The following is a 16,973-nucleotide window of genomic DNA, read 5'->3' as shown; positions in this document are numbered from 1 at the left end:
GAGGCAACGGAGATGGACGTGGGCAGGAGGGGAGGAGGATGAGGGCGAGAGAGGGTGTGCGCAACGCGCGAGAAAGAGAGACAGAGGAAAAAGGAGGATAGAGCACAGCCGGACAAAGATAGAGAGCGGGAGAAAAAGCTGGGAAGAGAGCGTGGGGGGGGGTTAGGAGAGAGGTGTTTTTCTTCCAAAGGGGACTTTGCACGCTCGTCTCGCTAGCGGCACGACTTCGCGTAGGAATCGGCCTGCGCACACGCTTCTGGAGTAGGGACAAACGAGTTGTCGGTACCCCGAGAGAGTTGGGGTCGTGGTGGCGGCGACGATAGCGTAGAAGGGGGAAGGATAGAGCGGTATGCCGATAGGGGAACGGAATGGGTCGGGTTTACGGGGCAAGGGGAACCCTCGGACACGACACGAGGAAGGATAGAATCGAGTGGTGTGCGCGTGGTGGGGAATTCTCGGCGGGAGGAGAAGGGCGTCAGCTGCGTAGAGGAAGCCGAAGTGGGGCCAGGGGGCAAGGGAAGCGGTTGGAACGAGGAGAGCTGAGTCATAGCGCTGTTGCCACGTCCTCACCGGCCTCGTTGAGGCGTCCCAACGCCTGCCTCTGCTGCTTGCGACGTTGCGGCTTATGTCAGTGTCGTCTGCCTAGAATGGCACTGTTGGAACAGACTTTTCGTGCATTCTACACATACGTCCGATAGACGTGGCAAACTCGGCGGGGACTCGTAAGAGTTTAGTTCGTGGGCTGCGCCCAATACTGCTGGCCCGCGTTGTCTCTTTCGTCTTCTTAACACTTAAACCATTAGCATGTTTAGTATGTTTCCTATGAAATTGTAGTGTCGTTGGGAAGCCCCTGGACTTTTCTCCCTTCTTGTGTAGCAGGCACGGAGAGACAAATAATCGTCTGGGAATAGAGGGAATTTTTCGATCGTAGAAAATCTACGTGCATTGATTGAATATTGAATTTATGGTGCTTAGCAGATTTCAACTACCCAGGGAAATTTCCGACGATACCAACGTACTCGTAGCAGCAGGCAACTTTTTTTTTTATTCGATTCAATGAGAATCAAGGCGGAATCACGAGGGGGCAAGAAGGGAACGGGAAAAAGTCGAGGAACAAAAGCCTTCTTTCTTTGTTGTTATCCTGCAGTGGTCGTTCTGCATTGTATTCCTTTTTATTCGTGCCGTTCTTCGCGGAATCGTAGAACCTCCGTGTATTGTTAGATCGACACACTCATGGAGCTTGAAATTCCGAGATCCAACGAAATATACAGAATTCCTACCCGCGGATCTACTTTTCTTCTATAACGTACTTCCTATAGCTACGTTGATGCTTTTCGCAGGAAATAGTTATCGTTTATTACCAAAACAAGTACTGTATGCCTACTATAATAAGAAGAGAGTAGGTTGTGTGGAAAAATTTTAACAAAATTCGAAATAGCATTTACGTAACGTGGAGAACCTTTACGTTATATGTTTAAAATTTTGCATGCGATTTAAACGGATTAGGAAAATAGCTAGACTAATAAAATTTACTGTGCGACACGTTAATTGATTTGTAGAACCCTAGGGAATTTTTTTCGTCTCCCTTTCTCTTCTCAATGCTCACACGTGTACATGTACATACACTCACACACTCAATGACAGCTTAGGAACTCTTAACCGTGGGCCGATGTATTGATTTCCTGTACGTCTCCCATTTCAAACGTAGAAAGACAAACGGTCGTCCGAGTGGATGCCGCTACGCTGGGACATGAGATTCGGTTTCCCAATGCGGCCTCGTTTCTGACCAAACACGTGGTTAAAGCACTTTTACGTCTACGAATAATAATATTCATCATCCCACACCCTTTATCGGCGAAGGAAATGTCGACATCGAATAATTGGAACGGCACCATTATCCCTGATAAAAATAGGAGAATTTTTATTCTTATTTCTATCTAGCAATCGATTGCGATATACTGAGATCTTAGAGAAGTGGATCACTTAAAGATTAGAACTTATGTTCGAAGAACGTCACACACTCCAGGCGTTCTATGGAATTATCACTATTTCTCCCTGGGCACGGTAGATACGGACATTCCGTTCGTAGACCTGTTCGAATATTTTTAAACGCGTGAGATACGGACTCGGTTTATCTGTTGTTTTGCAGAGCCATGTACTCGGTGTATCGACATGGACAAACAGAGGACGATGATCAGCATGGCCGCGGATCGCGGCGCTCCCGACATTCTATGCAATTTTTCTTTTCCTCTTTCCATTTTGTCGCGGAAAAAATATGATTCTGACCTAGAGACTTGAAATTTATGGAAAGTCATGCTAATGTTTTCACATAGAACTCTCGCCATACTTTGCTGGCGGACGGAGAGAAGAAACGAAGGAATCGAGTCTGGGAGCGAGTCTGCCGAAGTAAAATTCCTCGACAAGCACAGCGCGAGAGCGGGGTCTTTGGAGGGGAATATGGATACGGTTTGCGGCTCGCTCGCCAGCCAGCCAACCAGCCAGCCAGCCAGCCAGCCACCGTGGCACTTGCTTTTCTCTCTCTCTCTCTCTCTCTCACTCTATCTTTTCCCCTTCCTTCTTCTGGCCTTCTAATTTCTTCTCCTCTCGTCACTCCTCTCTCACCCGCTTTCACTCATGTGTGTCAGAGAAAAGGGACGTTCGCAGCGGATGTGTATGCGTGTGTGCGCGCGCGCGCAAGACTTTTCAGTGCTGCCTCTCACGATCGCGTATGCGCGCGCACACCCGCTTCTCGCACGAGGATGTATAAGAGAGGAAACCAGGAGGGGTGGCAGAAAGCGGATGGGTGGGATGGAACTCTTGCAGGCACGACGCACAGACCGTGATCGGTTCCCTTTCGTAAAATGTCACGCAGAATAACGCCCGATAATGATATTGCGAATTAACGTATCGATCCAACTCTCTCCCTTGTTTTCACTGATTTCAATTCCTCTTTGCTGTTGTCCACTTTATTCTCAATTCAAGCGTTTCCTGCGCACCTATGACAATTTAAAATTATTCGATACCGTGGCGAGGAGACTTTCGTAATTTCGAAATAACACTCCACACATCACACCGTAAAATGATCCGTGAGTATCCATTGCGAGAGACTCGGTGCTATCGATCGTAATCGCAATTGCGAAGAAATGAACACGTAATTTATAGAATAGAAATGATTCGACAAAGGAGTAGTCGCCCGTAAACGATGGGTCGGTGCTGCGGCTGCCATTTTGTGAGAACAATCTTCAAAGGATGTATACGCTGCGATGTTAAAACTCGTTTCTCCTCCGTTTCTCCTTTCTTTTGTAGGGGAATCGAAACAAATCCGAGAATTAACTCCTGTCGACTGGGAGGCAATTTTTAAAACGAGTTCTTGAAACGAAGTAACCTTTCTTGTTACACACGATCCAACCTGTTCCAACACGCCGAACAAATTTTTGAAACCTTCAAGCAAGACAAGGAACAACGAGAAAGACGTAAAACCCGTTATACAGAAAGTTCGCGTGCCCTTTTCTCCGCCATCGAATAATCACACGCATATGGAAGAGAGCGAACCGACCACGCCCCATTCGAAACGGTCCCGACGTATCACGATATAAAAATCGCTCGAGTACCGCGATAAATATGTCCTTTGGTATTCTCGTTTTAAAAAATATATATATCCACCGTTTTTCTCGGTTACGTAATGGCCTAGCAAATATTTTGCGCAGTTAATCCGAGCGAACTATAGTATCCAAGGTGTGCCGCCCAATTTTCGCGCATAATTCCCTCTTTCGCGTTACTACTGTCGCCTGTGAGCGTGAAGAACAAACAACGGATTATTCTGATGTGCATTTTCCGTTGATATAAGTATTAGTAGCTGCGTATATGGTCCGAGAGAAAAAAAACAAAGGCTTTCTTCGGAAGAACGCACAAGGAAATACGTGCGACTCACGCGGGATTAGACGAACAACTCCCCGAGATACTCCGAAACCGTTCGAGTCTTTGCGCTTGCGCGTAATATTCTTCTCTCGATCGACCTATCAAGATGGCTGGCTCCCCACTACCGGTCGGTTACCCTACCTCACCTTGTAGTAAAGTCCGTTTCTACTATCGTCGAGCTTTTCTTTCTCTACATAGGGTGTGCCAGAAACAACTTTGGCTCTTTGTTTTCTTTAATTTCACCGAAATTCAATATCTCCGTTTTCTACTGGGTGAAGACAAGGCGCGATTTCTTTTAAGTCTATCGAATCCAAATTACGATCGAACGAGATACGAGCTACGCGGTTTGTTATTCTCCAAGATGAACATATCTGTCTGTTCGATTCGTTGCGCTTGTAAAAAGTAGCTAAATAATATAGAATGAATACCACCTTGTAAGTTGAACTATTCGATCATTATTCACCAAAACGGGTTCTTTTTTACCCGTGCGAACCCAAGCGTAGCGAGGGATGACTTCGATCGAAGTCGCTTTCCATCCCACCGATCATATCTATGTTTCTGTTTTCTCGACTTAATTTCCTGTGTCTGTGTCAGGTATCGAGGGAAAGAGGAGAACCTTTCCGGAGGCAGAGGATTACGAGTGCTGGCATCTTTTATTCTTCGAAATCCTAAACGATCCCTTTTGACCTGTTGTCCCGATTATCGTCCAGTGCTGTCGTATCGTAGTAACGGTAGCGTTCACAGAAACTTGGTGTTCCATGTGTAAGCGAGTTATACGCTAATATCGAAGCATAAAGCAGTTTTGTGCAGTTTTACAGTCATACTTGACCTTATAAACTTTTCTTTAAAGACCTCTCATGGTTGTAAAGTGCGCAAACTTTAACTACACTTTTACGTCTGAGCATTGCACTTGCTACGGAATGTATATATTGTACACATAATGGACGATTATTGGAAACAAGGTACGGTTTCAAATAAATAGGAAACGAATTGAATTTTAAGTTATGATAAGCGAATCAAGTATACTCTTCATAATAATTAGGAGGAAAAAATGAGGGTATTAGAGCGTAGATATGAAATATTAACTCCAATGCAGTAATATTTCTATTAGCTTCCTTAATTGAAGCACGTTGATTCTTAGATAGGCTACTTCAAGGGATCGAGTAATTCAAGTAGGTAATTTAATTACTTTAGGCCATAAAGCAAGGGATTTAGCAAAAGATTATCGAATATAATATAATATAATATTCTAAATGGTGCTGAATGTACTATTAAATGTAAAGAAGGGAGAATTATTAATAGATCCAGCTACTAACGCAAAATTTCAAACAAGACCTAACTCTTTACTATATTGTAGATGGCAATTACATCCTTTACAAATTTATTGCTAACGGCAGCTAATAAAAGGAAGGACGTGCTCAAATTGAGTTCACTCTATCGTATTTCATTGCTCCAACTGCATATTGCAGTGCTATATAAACGTGCTCAAATTGAGTTCACTCTATCGTACTTCATTGTTTCAATTACATACTACAGAAAACGGACCATAAATGATCATCTTGCTTATTTCTTTGCCGACCTATACTTTCAGGAGTCGTGCCCCCGTGTCTTGAAACTTTCTGCGTAGGTGGTGGTGCGCTTTTAAGCTCTCACTGAAGTAACTTCAGCTGAAAGTACGTGGTTGGATAATAACGTAGCGATATATTTAAGTGAATTGAATTATACAAATTGCACTTGTCAACGAACTTGTACAATAATTTGTATTTTTTTACAATTTCCCCTCTTCTACAACAGTTCCCCTGCGGCGCCAATGTGATTTCCATTATTAGTATTCCGTATTAGGTGTGTTATTAAACTTGGAATCTCGATATAAAGCTACAATTGACTAATAAAATCGAAGTCTCAATTTGGCTAAACTTATCGCGTTCCATAACCTACCAAATTGTACCTATTGTCTATTTTCACGTTTCCCTTAACCCTCGATGTGCATCGCGTTTCCTTAAACTCGATAATCGAAACGATTCCCCCACATCGATTTAACGAGAACTTTCTTTTTCCAGATATGGACGCGTGCAGAGCGTCAAGTTGCTGCCGCGGGGCGAAGAGTGCCCCGTGGACGGAAGTTCCGGTGGTTCCCTCGGAGAAGGCAACGAGGGTGGTTCCGGTTCCAGTTCTGGCGGCGGCGGTAGTGGCGGGGGTGGTGGTGCCCCAGGTAGCACAGGGGGTGTCTCCGCGACGGTGGCGTTCATGGATATCAAGTCCGCAGCGAAGGCCCACGCGACTGAGCATACCTTGGAGGAGCGAGCCCTTACAACACAGTACTACGAGCCACAGCATCTACAGCACAGGTTTCCCTCGCACGGGTAAGCTTCATGATGTTGATTTTTAAAAGAAAACCCACTTTCTTTTCTCACCTTTTTTCGACCACATTTGAAAACATTGGCCAGTTTCATTTCGTAAAAGCGCGGTGATAGAAATTGGCTAATCGTTGACTTAAAGAGCAACGAAAACGTATAAGATTCGAAGCTGTACACATAAGTACGTGCGAGCAATCTTTTTGTTTTATTATTAAATGACTTGCTTAAGCGTCTACGTTCAAATTCTGTGTTCATTCGTCGAGTTATTGGCATACTTTGTTCGTGTACGGCAAACGCTACGTTCGGAAAATACGAAAATACTTTTTGGCGTCACTTAATTTTAAATAAATAAGTAAACGCAACGATAGGAGCACAATACATGTATAGATGGATTAGGGTTGTATTTATATATTTTGGGTTTTCTCTGGGCAGTTAGGGGTGCTATTTTTTAATCATTCTTTCTACGAATTGCAAAACTGATATACAAAATTAAGACGGCCGAACATTTTGACTGTTAAAATGGCACGTATGAACGCCGTTTTTGCGGCGAGTCACGTTGCGGGAATTAATTAAATCGCACGTCACAGGAAGCAGGTAAAACGACATTGAAACGTCGTTACGGACGAACGGCCGTCCCATTATCTCTTTCTCCTAACAAAATTCACGTACAGTCTACGTGTATGCATTACGATTCTCTGTCCATTCTAATATCGCGCCGCATCCCTTCATTTTGCAGCACGGAACTATTGTTGGATTTATGCGTTGTTGCCTCGTCCATTTATCAATACGTACAATCACCTTTCACGTGTTATACGTCTTTATTTAATGCACCGAATAATGCATCAACACTTAGTATTCTCGAATAATGTATTAAAAAACGAACTGGCGAAACATTAGCGGTACTTTTAATACCTGAAAGAAGTACGTTTTTCAAAACGATGTGTATAATTCTATTGGCTGTGCCTAGTTCATTGTATAAAAACGATAACAGACTGTCTCCCCACATAGTAATGTACAGTTGACCCTCGACTATAGCTATCCGTGGTCGAAAGTTTTCGCGTAACTTTTGAACCTAATTACTAATAGCTTGTTGTTGGCCGGAAGTCTTACCGATAACACGTATAGACAGTCGATTAACGCATATTCTGCTTGTTATATGTAGGAGTTGTAGTGTACTGTACGTTCACAATATGGAGTAGCACAGGCAGAGAAAAGATATTCTCCATATTGGTTTATAATGAAAACAATATGCAATTGCTAAGATAGTACCTCTATTCTTGCCACATATGCATGTTTTGTCAACCTAACTGGACTTAATTTAATCTAATCAACAAGGAAGTTTTCCGCGTCGGTATTTTCAGGCATAGAACATAGCCATAACATTATTCCTTTTATTCGCCGTATATAGATTTGTATAAAGACTCGGTGGTAATGATAAAGTAGTCGTGATTCAGCATTATGAATATTGTCGGTTATATCTTAACCTCTTGCAATGTTACGGTCAAGGTTGACGTTACGTTTTGCGTTTCATAATGCTCGCTTTTATTTCGGTTTAAACATTACTGACGTATGCTGTGAACTTTTACAGTCGCCAAACTGGGAAAGCAATTACATTTAACGCCATTGTCATTGTTCCTCCATTTTGTCGACTCTTAACCTTTTCTAATCGGAATTGTCTCTGAACACGAAAATATTATTTTAGAAATACGTAATCGAAAAGTTCGAAATGATTTAAACGAAACACTTTCGTAGTCTAGTACGGCCACTATCGCTAAATATCTACCAATCGATAAGAGTCTAATTTACTGAATTGTCCGTGCATTCGTTTTCAAACGTGGAACGACTTTACCCATCATGCCGCGAAGCTTGGCTAATCGAACGTTTTCAATAATTTAATAAAATACTCCGTCGACTCTAAAGCTGTTCCTAAGATATACTCGCGCGCATCTTGAATAGATTGGAACGAAATTGAAACAACCTTTATGGACACGCGTTGAGCGGCACCGCGTACGAAGAAATAACGTGGCAAAATTTATCGTCGCATTTGAATTGTTCCTACGGTAATAAGTTTCATAAATCAACAGAACCCCTGAAATGACTTTACACTTTTCTAATGCACATGCTTCGCTCGTAAGTTAGTTGTAATTTCTGTAAAAAAAATATTTGACGGATTTGGCATTCGGTAAGAATTAACGACGAAAATATAAGACTTCTCTTTTCCTATAACATAACTAATCGATAAGTATTTCTGTTTCGAAACTATAATATCAATTTTTCCTTACAATTCCTACAAGAAGCACGTACAAAATCGTCGCATATTATTCGAAAGAATTTAGTTTTAGTAATCCGATCACATTCTCTATACATACAATTCACGTTGAAAAAAAACCGAGCAACGAACTCGCTCCACCAATTTTTATTACCAATAAGGAGATTAATTTATCGGCGTCGCATCCGTAACGTAATTAACGGTTCGATGAAGCCGTATTTTCTGCTTGTTTTTCAGAATAGCTGATCGCGTTCGTTTCTCAGCGACCAAGCATACGACGCGATGTATAATAGAATTAGATATCAGTCGTCGTGACGAGTCACATGGAGTCGCGTGCGCCACGAAATATCGCGTTCGTGGAAATAAACCAGCCGATAATCGATCGACGGTGGCCGGTTATCGTATTATTGTTCCAAGGCGCATCGATACACGTCCCGATCGATTTCTTAACAATACGTAGTTCCGCGGAACACGTGCCCACTGGAACCGTAGCATGATCCATATTCACGATGGTGCCCACTCGTCGGAACGTTTCTGCCACGCACTTGTTTTACCAGGCCACATGATACGTGTACACGGCGTGGCCCCGGCTATTCCGGTCGCCGTACGCGCGCATTCGAGCTGTCGTAGAATCACCTTACATGCGTTACAAAGAAAAGAAAAAGGATTCATACTTTCCCCGCGCTGGTCGACCGTGAACAGAAGAAAGGAGGGAGAGAATGAAACGCAGCCCTTTATGTCCCCGTTCGCCTCTTTCATTGAACCTCTCCTGGTACTCTCGAATTCACCGTTCCATCGAGAGCCACGAGAACAAAATACAGCCAATGCACTCTACCAGCATTCGTCGCATACCTTATCCGTGCGTACAGCAGCGTCGTGTTTCCACGAAAAGTCAGGTGACCGTGACGACGTGGTCGTTGGCGATGTTGCCACGTCCGTAGAACTGCGCGCGCACATTAGCGCGCGATCGGCTGTGAACCGAGACGGATGGGAGAGACTGCTTTGGCTATCTCCAGGAGCGTAGTTAGATAAATCGCAAACTGCATCCTGAACGAGAATTTTTACATACGAACTTTGAACCTGACGATTCACCTTTTAATATATTTAACGAAACCTTTGTTCGCTTTTGTTTTAACGAGCAAGTTCTGCAGCGAAATACTGTAGAACTTAAATCTGTTATGGCAAGAGTTGAAATATCAGCCTGCTAGTTTTTTTTTGTTTTTTAGTAAAGATTGCTGGAGAAAAGATAGATGCACGGAGGAATGTTCTAAGAATTGATCGTCATTGTCATCACTTAATCGTCGATAAAGATGATCTAAGTATTTGGAAACCTATGATAACATCTAAGAAGAATAATGTATTACTATGGTTAAAGTACCATTTTATTTTTCGAAGATAAGGACGTTATGTTAGGCTTGAAATTTTTTTAGATACGAGTGGATAGGAAAATTAATAATCAACGTCGAATCATGAGCGAAAACTGTTATGCCCGTCCTTCGATGTTTGTCAAATAGCTGCTTAATAACATAGTTAGTTCATTATGATAATGGTAAATTGGCGAACAGAGGTGACCATATTATCGCCTTAACGGTGACATCATTGTTTAAGATTTCTGATTTGCATACGAATCATCCATATGGATAGGTACCAAGTGCGTGGTGTAATTACTTTTTCATCTGGCTCGGTTTAATGAGGTGATCGTTACATTGCAAAAATTCTGTTGACCCAGTTGTAGCTTCGACTGCAGTATTTGTATTAATAATTTCAATATTGCTTCCCATTGATCGGTCTATGTCGTTTGTTAATTAATAACACATACTCCAATGACGAAGTGCAAATTTAACAACGAGTCGTGTAAAGCGAGCAGAAGTTTGCAGTAGAATCAGTAGTTCCATTATCAACGAATGCGTGTAAACACACTACTACTATCTTGGAAATATCTTATCGGTCGCTATATCGCAACCATGCCAGCTACAACTATTTTATATGACAACCCTAAGTATGGTATTTTAGGAAATTGTAAATAGAGTTGAACAATTGTCTGTTTAAGAATCTGGAACGTAGACCAACGATGCGAAATTAATCCATAACAAAGTGAAGTAAGATATTGTACGAAACAGCACCTCATACCAATTTCGTGTCAACGTTACAAAGAAATATCCTTAATCCATCAAAACCCACATTTAGCAGAGAAAAGTAAACCTACAGCTCAATTGTAGTTGTCTGTGTACAGACCACCCGTGTTGTATTCGAGAAACAAATAACCGTATCTATCGGTTTTATATCACGTATAAAAGCTTAATAGCGCTACGGATGAAAATGACGATGTTCGAATTTTTTCAAGTCCATTATCTGCGGGATAAGCTCCACTCAAATCGATACGAATGACATTATCACGCACCGACGTAAACGTTAATCTTAATAAGTCCAGTAACACGTTTATGGCGATGCGTGATTTCTCGCCTTTTTTTCGTCTGTTTTAGCTGAAACCGTTCCGAGTACGAACCTCGAAATAACGAGGTCGAATCGATAATCCGTAGCGATCCTGGACAGTACGCGGGAGCGAACACTTTTTAGAAGACGCGGGTCTGCCCCGCGCGATCCACGTCAACGATATTGAATTGCTATCATTCGCGTGACTGATATCGTGTATCGTTTTGTCCTTGATACGCCAACCGATCACCCGTGTTTGCTTACACATGTTTTTATAACTGCTACATATTTTTTCCTTTCGTTCTTCTTGTTCGTACTCGCAGACAAACAAAATTTATCACGCTATCCAGATGAGTCGAAGATAGCGGGAAATGAACGAAAGGACACGAAGCGCGTCTTTCTGTCTTCGCGTTACAAAAGTGCGACGAACTGTGTTGCAGACGATCGAGATTACGCGGTAATTAAATGATTGCCGCAGAATTGTTTTATCTGTCGTCATTGCGAGTTTAATACCGTTCTACAATAATTTAATATCAATGAATCGTTTCATTGCACGTTCATAATATATGCCTTAAATATGAAGAAAATTTGAAAGCAACGAAGTGAATTATAAAAGAACAATTATTACGTTTAGGAGGTAATCCTTTAATTTTATTTTTGTATTTCATTGGTCATATTGAACAGGGCAATCGCAATTCTACAATTTCACCACTGCATGGTATTATCGTATCGATTTTGCAAGAAATCTTGTGAAACATATTAAGGTTAGGTTACCCAAGATGGCTCAGGTGCTTTGCGTCCGAACTGTTTTTTTTTCGTGGACTACCAATGTACATCGTTACGTATTATTACTGTTGTTATTACAACGGTACTATAAACGTTGATTAACCAATTTTAGCCATGCATGCAGAATATTTGAAGTAGCAATAACAAGGTGAAATTTTTGAGGGTGAAATTTTTAATACTAATGCCTTTCATCTACTCGAATGACACAAGAATTTAACCATGGTCTATGCATTTTATTAGGGTATCCGATAAACAAATGAAAGGGTACATTGCGTGGAATAAAAGTGCAGAAACGGATGAGGATGGAAAACCGAAAACGAGGAAAAGAAAAACGGTGTCGTCCGAGTAACGGAAAATTTCACCAGCGCGGTAGGCGTGGGGGGCTCGCATGGCGAAACGTCCCGGTTCCCCTTTCTGGCAAACAAGATCGTTTGAGAAACGCAAAACGGCCACGCGTAATCTAGCCTTTAAAGAGATTCAGGTCGAAGTTTCTCGCGAAGGTGGGAGATAAGCGTGGTGACCGTATGGTAACGGAATGAACGCGAGGAGGCGTCGGGAGAAAGGCCGCTGATTCTTCGCCGCGATTACGGCCCCGTGCATGTCGTTAACGTCTCTCGAACGCCTCGGAACGGCATGCCTGTGTGCGCGCGCATACTCGCGCGAGCACGGACCGCGCTCCACACGTTCAGGAACGAGTACAGGATACACGGCGAACTTCGACGCAACATCGTGATAACGAGCCCACGTTTTCGAACTTTGACCCCGACTGGTATGACCGGCCCGATAAAGATGCAGGAAGAGCAGTGTTAACGTTCAGACTGCAGAAAAAATCGCGAGCGCTCGGGACTGAGCGGTTGAAGGAACTGGAATTAGTTGGCCAGCTATTACCTCTTTGGGGTTAACATAACGAATAGATCGCAAATGTTTCGACATTTGTACGAGTACAAAATGCATAGAAATATACGTTCAGGTATAAAGTTATCTGTTTAATGAATTAAATATAGGCGTATAATGTTCATTGAGATAATCGTGCCGAACTTTATCTGGATCATTAGATGTTTTGTTCGTCGCGCACGTTTCACCGAAATTTAATAGCGCAGGATCGACATTCAGTTTCCAAGTTTCAAGAACCGTTTACTTCAGGCAACGAAACGACGAACGGCCGCGAAAACTTTGCGCTATAATATTCACCCGATGTTAGAGCGCATCAGAGGTACGATCGATGTTGAGAGATCTGTATGGAATTTCATTTCAAATTCTCTATCCGTTCGTACTTTGTAACATCGATTGATAGTTTTATCTACGGAGCAGAATCCGTAGTTAGAAACCATGCACACGTTCCGTACACAGATTAGCTTAAATTTAACTTGCACATAATAACAATTTGAAATTCAATCGCAATCTTATCGAGGATTTCACACTAAACCATCCCCTATATGCGACACTAACGAATCCACCATGAAAGAAAAGCGAAGATCGGAGGAAATTAGGAGAAGCGACCTACTAACGACTAACGCGACTGTACTGGCGTGTTGCAGAAGTTCGGAGGATCACGGATCCAGCGGGGGTAGCGGCCCCGGAGTCGGCGTCGTCGGAAGCGGCGTCGCCGGCGTTGGTCCCGGCATCGTCAGCGGCAGCGTCGGCGGCGGAGTCAGCGGCGGCGGTGGCAGCGGTGGCGGCGGCGGCAGCAGCAGCGGCAGCGGCGTCAGCGGAGGATCCGCTGGAGTCGGGAGCGTCGTCGGCAGCGGTATCGTCGGCGGCGTCGTCGTCGGCGGTGTCGGCGGCGGTGGCGGCGGTGGCGGCGGCGGTGGCGGCGTTGGCGATAGAGAGAGGGACAGAGAGAGGGAGAGGGACAGAGAGCGTGACAGGGACCGGGACAGGGACCGGGATAGGGACAGGGAGAGAGAGAGGGACAGGGAGAGGGAGAGGGAGAGAGACCGTGAGAGGGAGCGGGAGAGGGAGAGAGACCGCGACAGAGGCGGCGAGGGCTTCGAGTCGCGTGGCTCACACGGCAGTTTCTACGGCGGCGAGCGAGGCAGCCGCGGGGTCGGCTCCGGGGGCGGCGTCGGCGGCGTCAGCGGCGGCGGAGGCAGCGGCGTCGTCGTCGTCGGCGGCCACCCGGCCGACCCTTCACCCGGTGATCCTGGCGGCTATATACCCCGCGGACGTCCACCTCCGGCCGGCTCTTACCACGTGACATCGACCAGGGCGAGGGATCGGCTCTACTCGAGGACCGGCCCCTACGCCTCCGGGCCGCCGCCCCCGCCCCACTTAGATCGTCATCGGAGCGGCCTGCCGCCGTCCTCCTGGTCGGCCTACGAGTCGACGACCTCGAGGTACGGGAACGCGCCGCCGCCACCCTCGCCTGCGAACAACGACGCTTACCAGGACGAGCAAGGTAATTGCCCTTTATAGTATACATACAGCGTTCTACAGCGAAAGTCTCCGATCACCTGGATGGAGGAATCGTCCGAATCTTCCCACCGATTGGACGATGCTTTCTGGACGTTGTTGGACATTGTGCAAGTGAATTGTTCGATGGTGTTTTTCTTCCGTTTTCTGCCATTTTTATTCTTTCCTCTGGCCTTTAGGGTTCTCCGTTATTCCGGGACGAATAGGTGGTAGATTTAAACACTGTGAATTCTCGATTATCAAAACACGGATTATCTTATTTTTGTTTAACGTTGAAGTTCGGTAAAGGAATTTCAAACGGATGCTCGAGTAGAAGTTAAAAGTTGTTGAAGACAGGCTGGTAGGAAATGGCAAATGACTTTTTCAGAGGTTCTACGAAATATTGATTAGTCTAAATTAATCAATACTTCTAGACGCAATTAGCACGTTCACTGCCCAGGTGTTCACTGTAGTTTTCACCCACACATTCTGCAAAGTCCACCATGATTATACGGATGATACTTTACAGAAAATTTGCCACGTAACATAATAGAATAATGGTAAAAAATGTTGTTACAACGAGATCCTTTTTTTTGGAATTTCATGCGCGTTAAAATCATTTTACATATTGAACAAAAAGCTACCCTGACAAAAACTACGATCTTATGAATTATGTACTATGAAAACAGTACTGTAAATGCTTCAGAATGACGCAGTCCATGACAACACTAATTGAAATCAGTCTGCGTTGCACCAGACAGCGAACGTGTTAACCTTAATGCAAATAAATGAATATAAAATTCAACCGTTCAAGTAACTATCGTTAAATTCATTTTTCGAACGGTAAATCATTTCTCGGACAGGTGGTCTAAGACTTTTGCACTCTACTGTAGATAGAAATGCATCAGCACCACCCCTCGCATCCTCTTATATACCACCACGTTCGCGTGCAAACGCTCGCTTCCACCTTTGCGTCTGCGTCCGCGTCTGCGTCCACGGCGTTCACCACCGTGGATCTTTCTCTCCTCGCAGGTGGACGCGGCGCATAGAGCGTACCATGGCTTTTTCCTCGTTTTCTGCCCGCTATCGCGTTTCTTCACCCTGTTTCGTGTTCCGGAAGCGCGCGCTTTCCACGCGACTCCGGAACGCTACCATTGCCGGATGATACATCGTCGTTGCGGTCATTAAGGATTTTATTATTCTTGAGAATTTTTCCTTTTTCAATTCGACCACCCATCGCAATCCGTTGCACTGGAATTTGTTTTTGCTTTCGTTCAGGTAGAAGTACTATGTTAAATCATAATCACATGCTCGCTTTGACGTCAGATGTTTGCCAATGAATTGTACAATCTTGGTTTGATGCTCGTTCGTAAATTATATTACTGTATTTGGATGGGAGAAATACGTTGATTCGCGTACTTGTTGATGATTACAACCAATCATATGTCCGTGCATGACTAGACACTTTTACAATAGAGAAAATAATAACTGGAAGTTGTTAGACAAGTAAAAACATTATTCGTTTTTTCTATCATTTTTAGCACGAAAGAGGGATAACAAAATTTCACATTTAGAATCGGAACAAACTCTGATAGCACATTTGCACGATAAACTTTGTATTCGCTAATTATTTGCAGTATAAATTTCCTTCGAAGATTCTATTAGAAGCCCTGCTTGATTTATATAAAATTAACAAGTGTCTGGTGACTTGTGAATAACAGTGTCTGCAAGTGCATCAATTCACCAACGTAGATGCGAACAAATTGACACTCATTCGATATTCATTTAGAGTTAATAATTTTTCATTTAAACCTGAGTGATCCTTGCGACGATCGCGTAAGAACGTATTTATAGATGATGGAAATGCGTTTTTATTCAGCATCTCTGGCATCGTCCAATTCGAAATTGATACAGATTTGCGAACAGTCGAGTCTAAACCTTTCGTTTCCGTGATTTATGTTCCACAGGTGATCGGTGCTCTCTCCCGAGCGCGCGTCATGCATGGCTAACGTATCGCCTAAATCTTTCGATACACGCTTCGTAACGTTTTTCGCGCGGAAATCGCGATCCACCTGAAACGAGGTTACGCTTGCACATCGCCTCGGTTCCGTGTCGTGGAATCCTGGAGACGTGACCGTTCCTTAATGGCACGGTGTGATCAGATCTAAAGCGTGACAATCGCCCTGATAATCTCAGCTCGAGAGAGGAGAACGCTTCTTGCGAGTGACAAAAGCTTTACAAGCGACAGAGAAAATGAAAAGGGTGGTACCACGGGTGGTGGGCGGGGGATGCACAAGCGCGCAATTTTAATTATTTGCACAACGTAGACTTCAACCTATAATTACACGCGCGCCTGGCACGTGAAGTATGTCAATATAATTTAAGACGTTTTTTTTTTTAAATAAATGTCGTCCAATATTAATTCTTAATGGTACACTATATATTTTTAATTACGATGTTAATGTGTGCGCGTGTATACTTATTTTTTCAAAAATGGTTTCATATAAGATGTCATCCAATTTGATGGTACAACTGCTATGAATCTATGCGAACACCGTAAGGCGAAAATTAAGAATAATTGATTTGTTTTATCATTCGAGGCCCAGTTTTGGAGAAAATCGAGTTTTAAAATTCGACGAATGCATTCGGTCAAGTGGCTGATGAATGTAAAATGCGGGTAGTGCAATTGACATGAGGTCATTCCGCATTAAAGAGGAAGTGGAAAATGTAGAGCGACATCGTTTACGTTTGAGATTTCGTTTTCGAATAAATCAAAGTCGAAGATTCAATTTACTTATTTAATCGGTTCAATTGTTTCG

The 16,973-nt window shown here is 43.5% G+C and overlaps 1 protein-coding gene and 1 long non-coding RNA gene across 6 annotated transcripts in view; one reads left to right on the top strand and one right to left on the bottom strand.

Moving 5' to 3' along the window:
- The window catches only part of LOC143426165 (uncharacterized), an 89,545-nt gene that overhangs the window by 56,415 nt on the left and 16,157 nt on the right, over positions 1–16,973 (top strand). For 4 of the 5 annotated variants that reach the window (XM_076899393.1, XM_076899392.1, XM_076899391.1 and 1 more), the window contains exons 2-3: positions 5,979–6,281; positions 13,302–14,161. In XM_076899393.1, the coding sequence (XP_076755508.1) occupies positions 5,979–6,281; positions 13,302–14,161 (1,163 nt within the window). The remainder of the gene's footprint in view (positions 1–5,978; positions 6,282–13,301; positions 14,162–16,973) is intronic. The other variant, XM_076899390.1, reaches the window with a different exon arrangement.
- Positions 1,026–3,159, bottom strand: LOC143426187 (uncharacterized). Its single transcript, XR_013102124.1, has 3 exons — positions 3,074–3,159; positions 1,625–2,996; positions 1,026–1,330 (listed from the first exon to the last, which is right to left on the bottom strand). It is a non-coding gene; the product is annotated as an uncharacterized LOC143426187 (long non-coding RNA).

This window comes from Xylocopa sonorina, chromosome 8, assembly GCF_050948175.1.
Source record: "Xylocopa sonorina isolate GNS202 chromosome 8, iyXylSono1_principal, whole genome shotgun sequence".
Lineage (NCBI taxonomy): Eukaryota > Metazoa > Arthropoda > Insecta > Hymenoptera > Apidae > Xylocopa > Xylocopa sonorina.
This window is presented reverse-complemented; position numbering and strand designations above follow the sequence as displayed.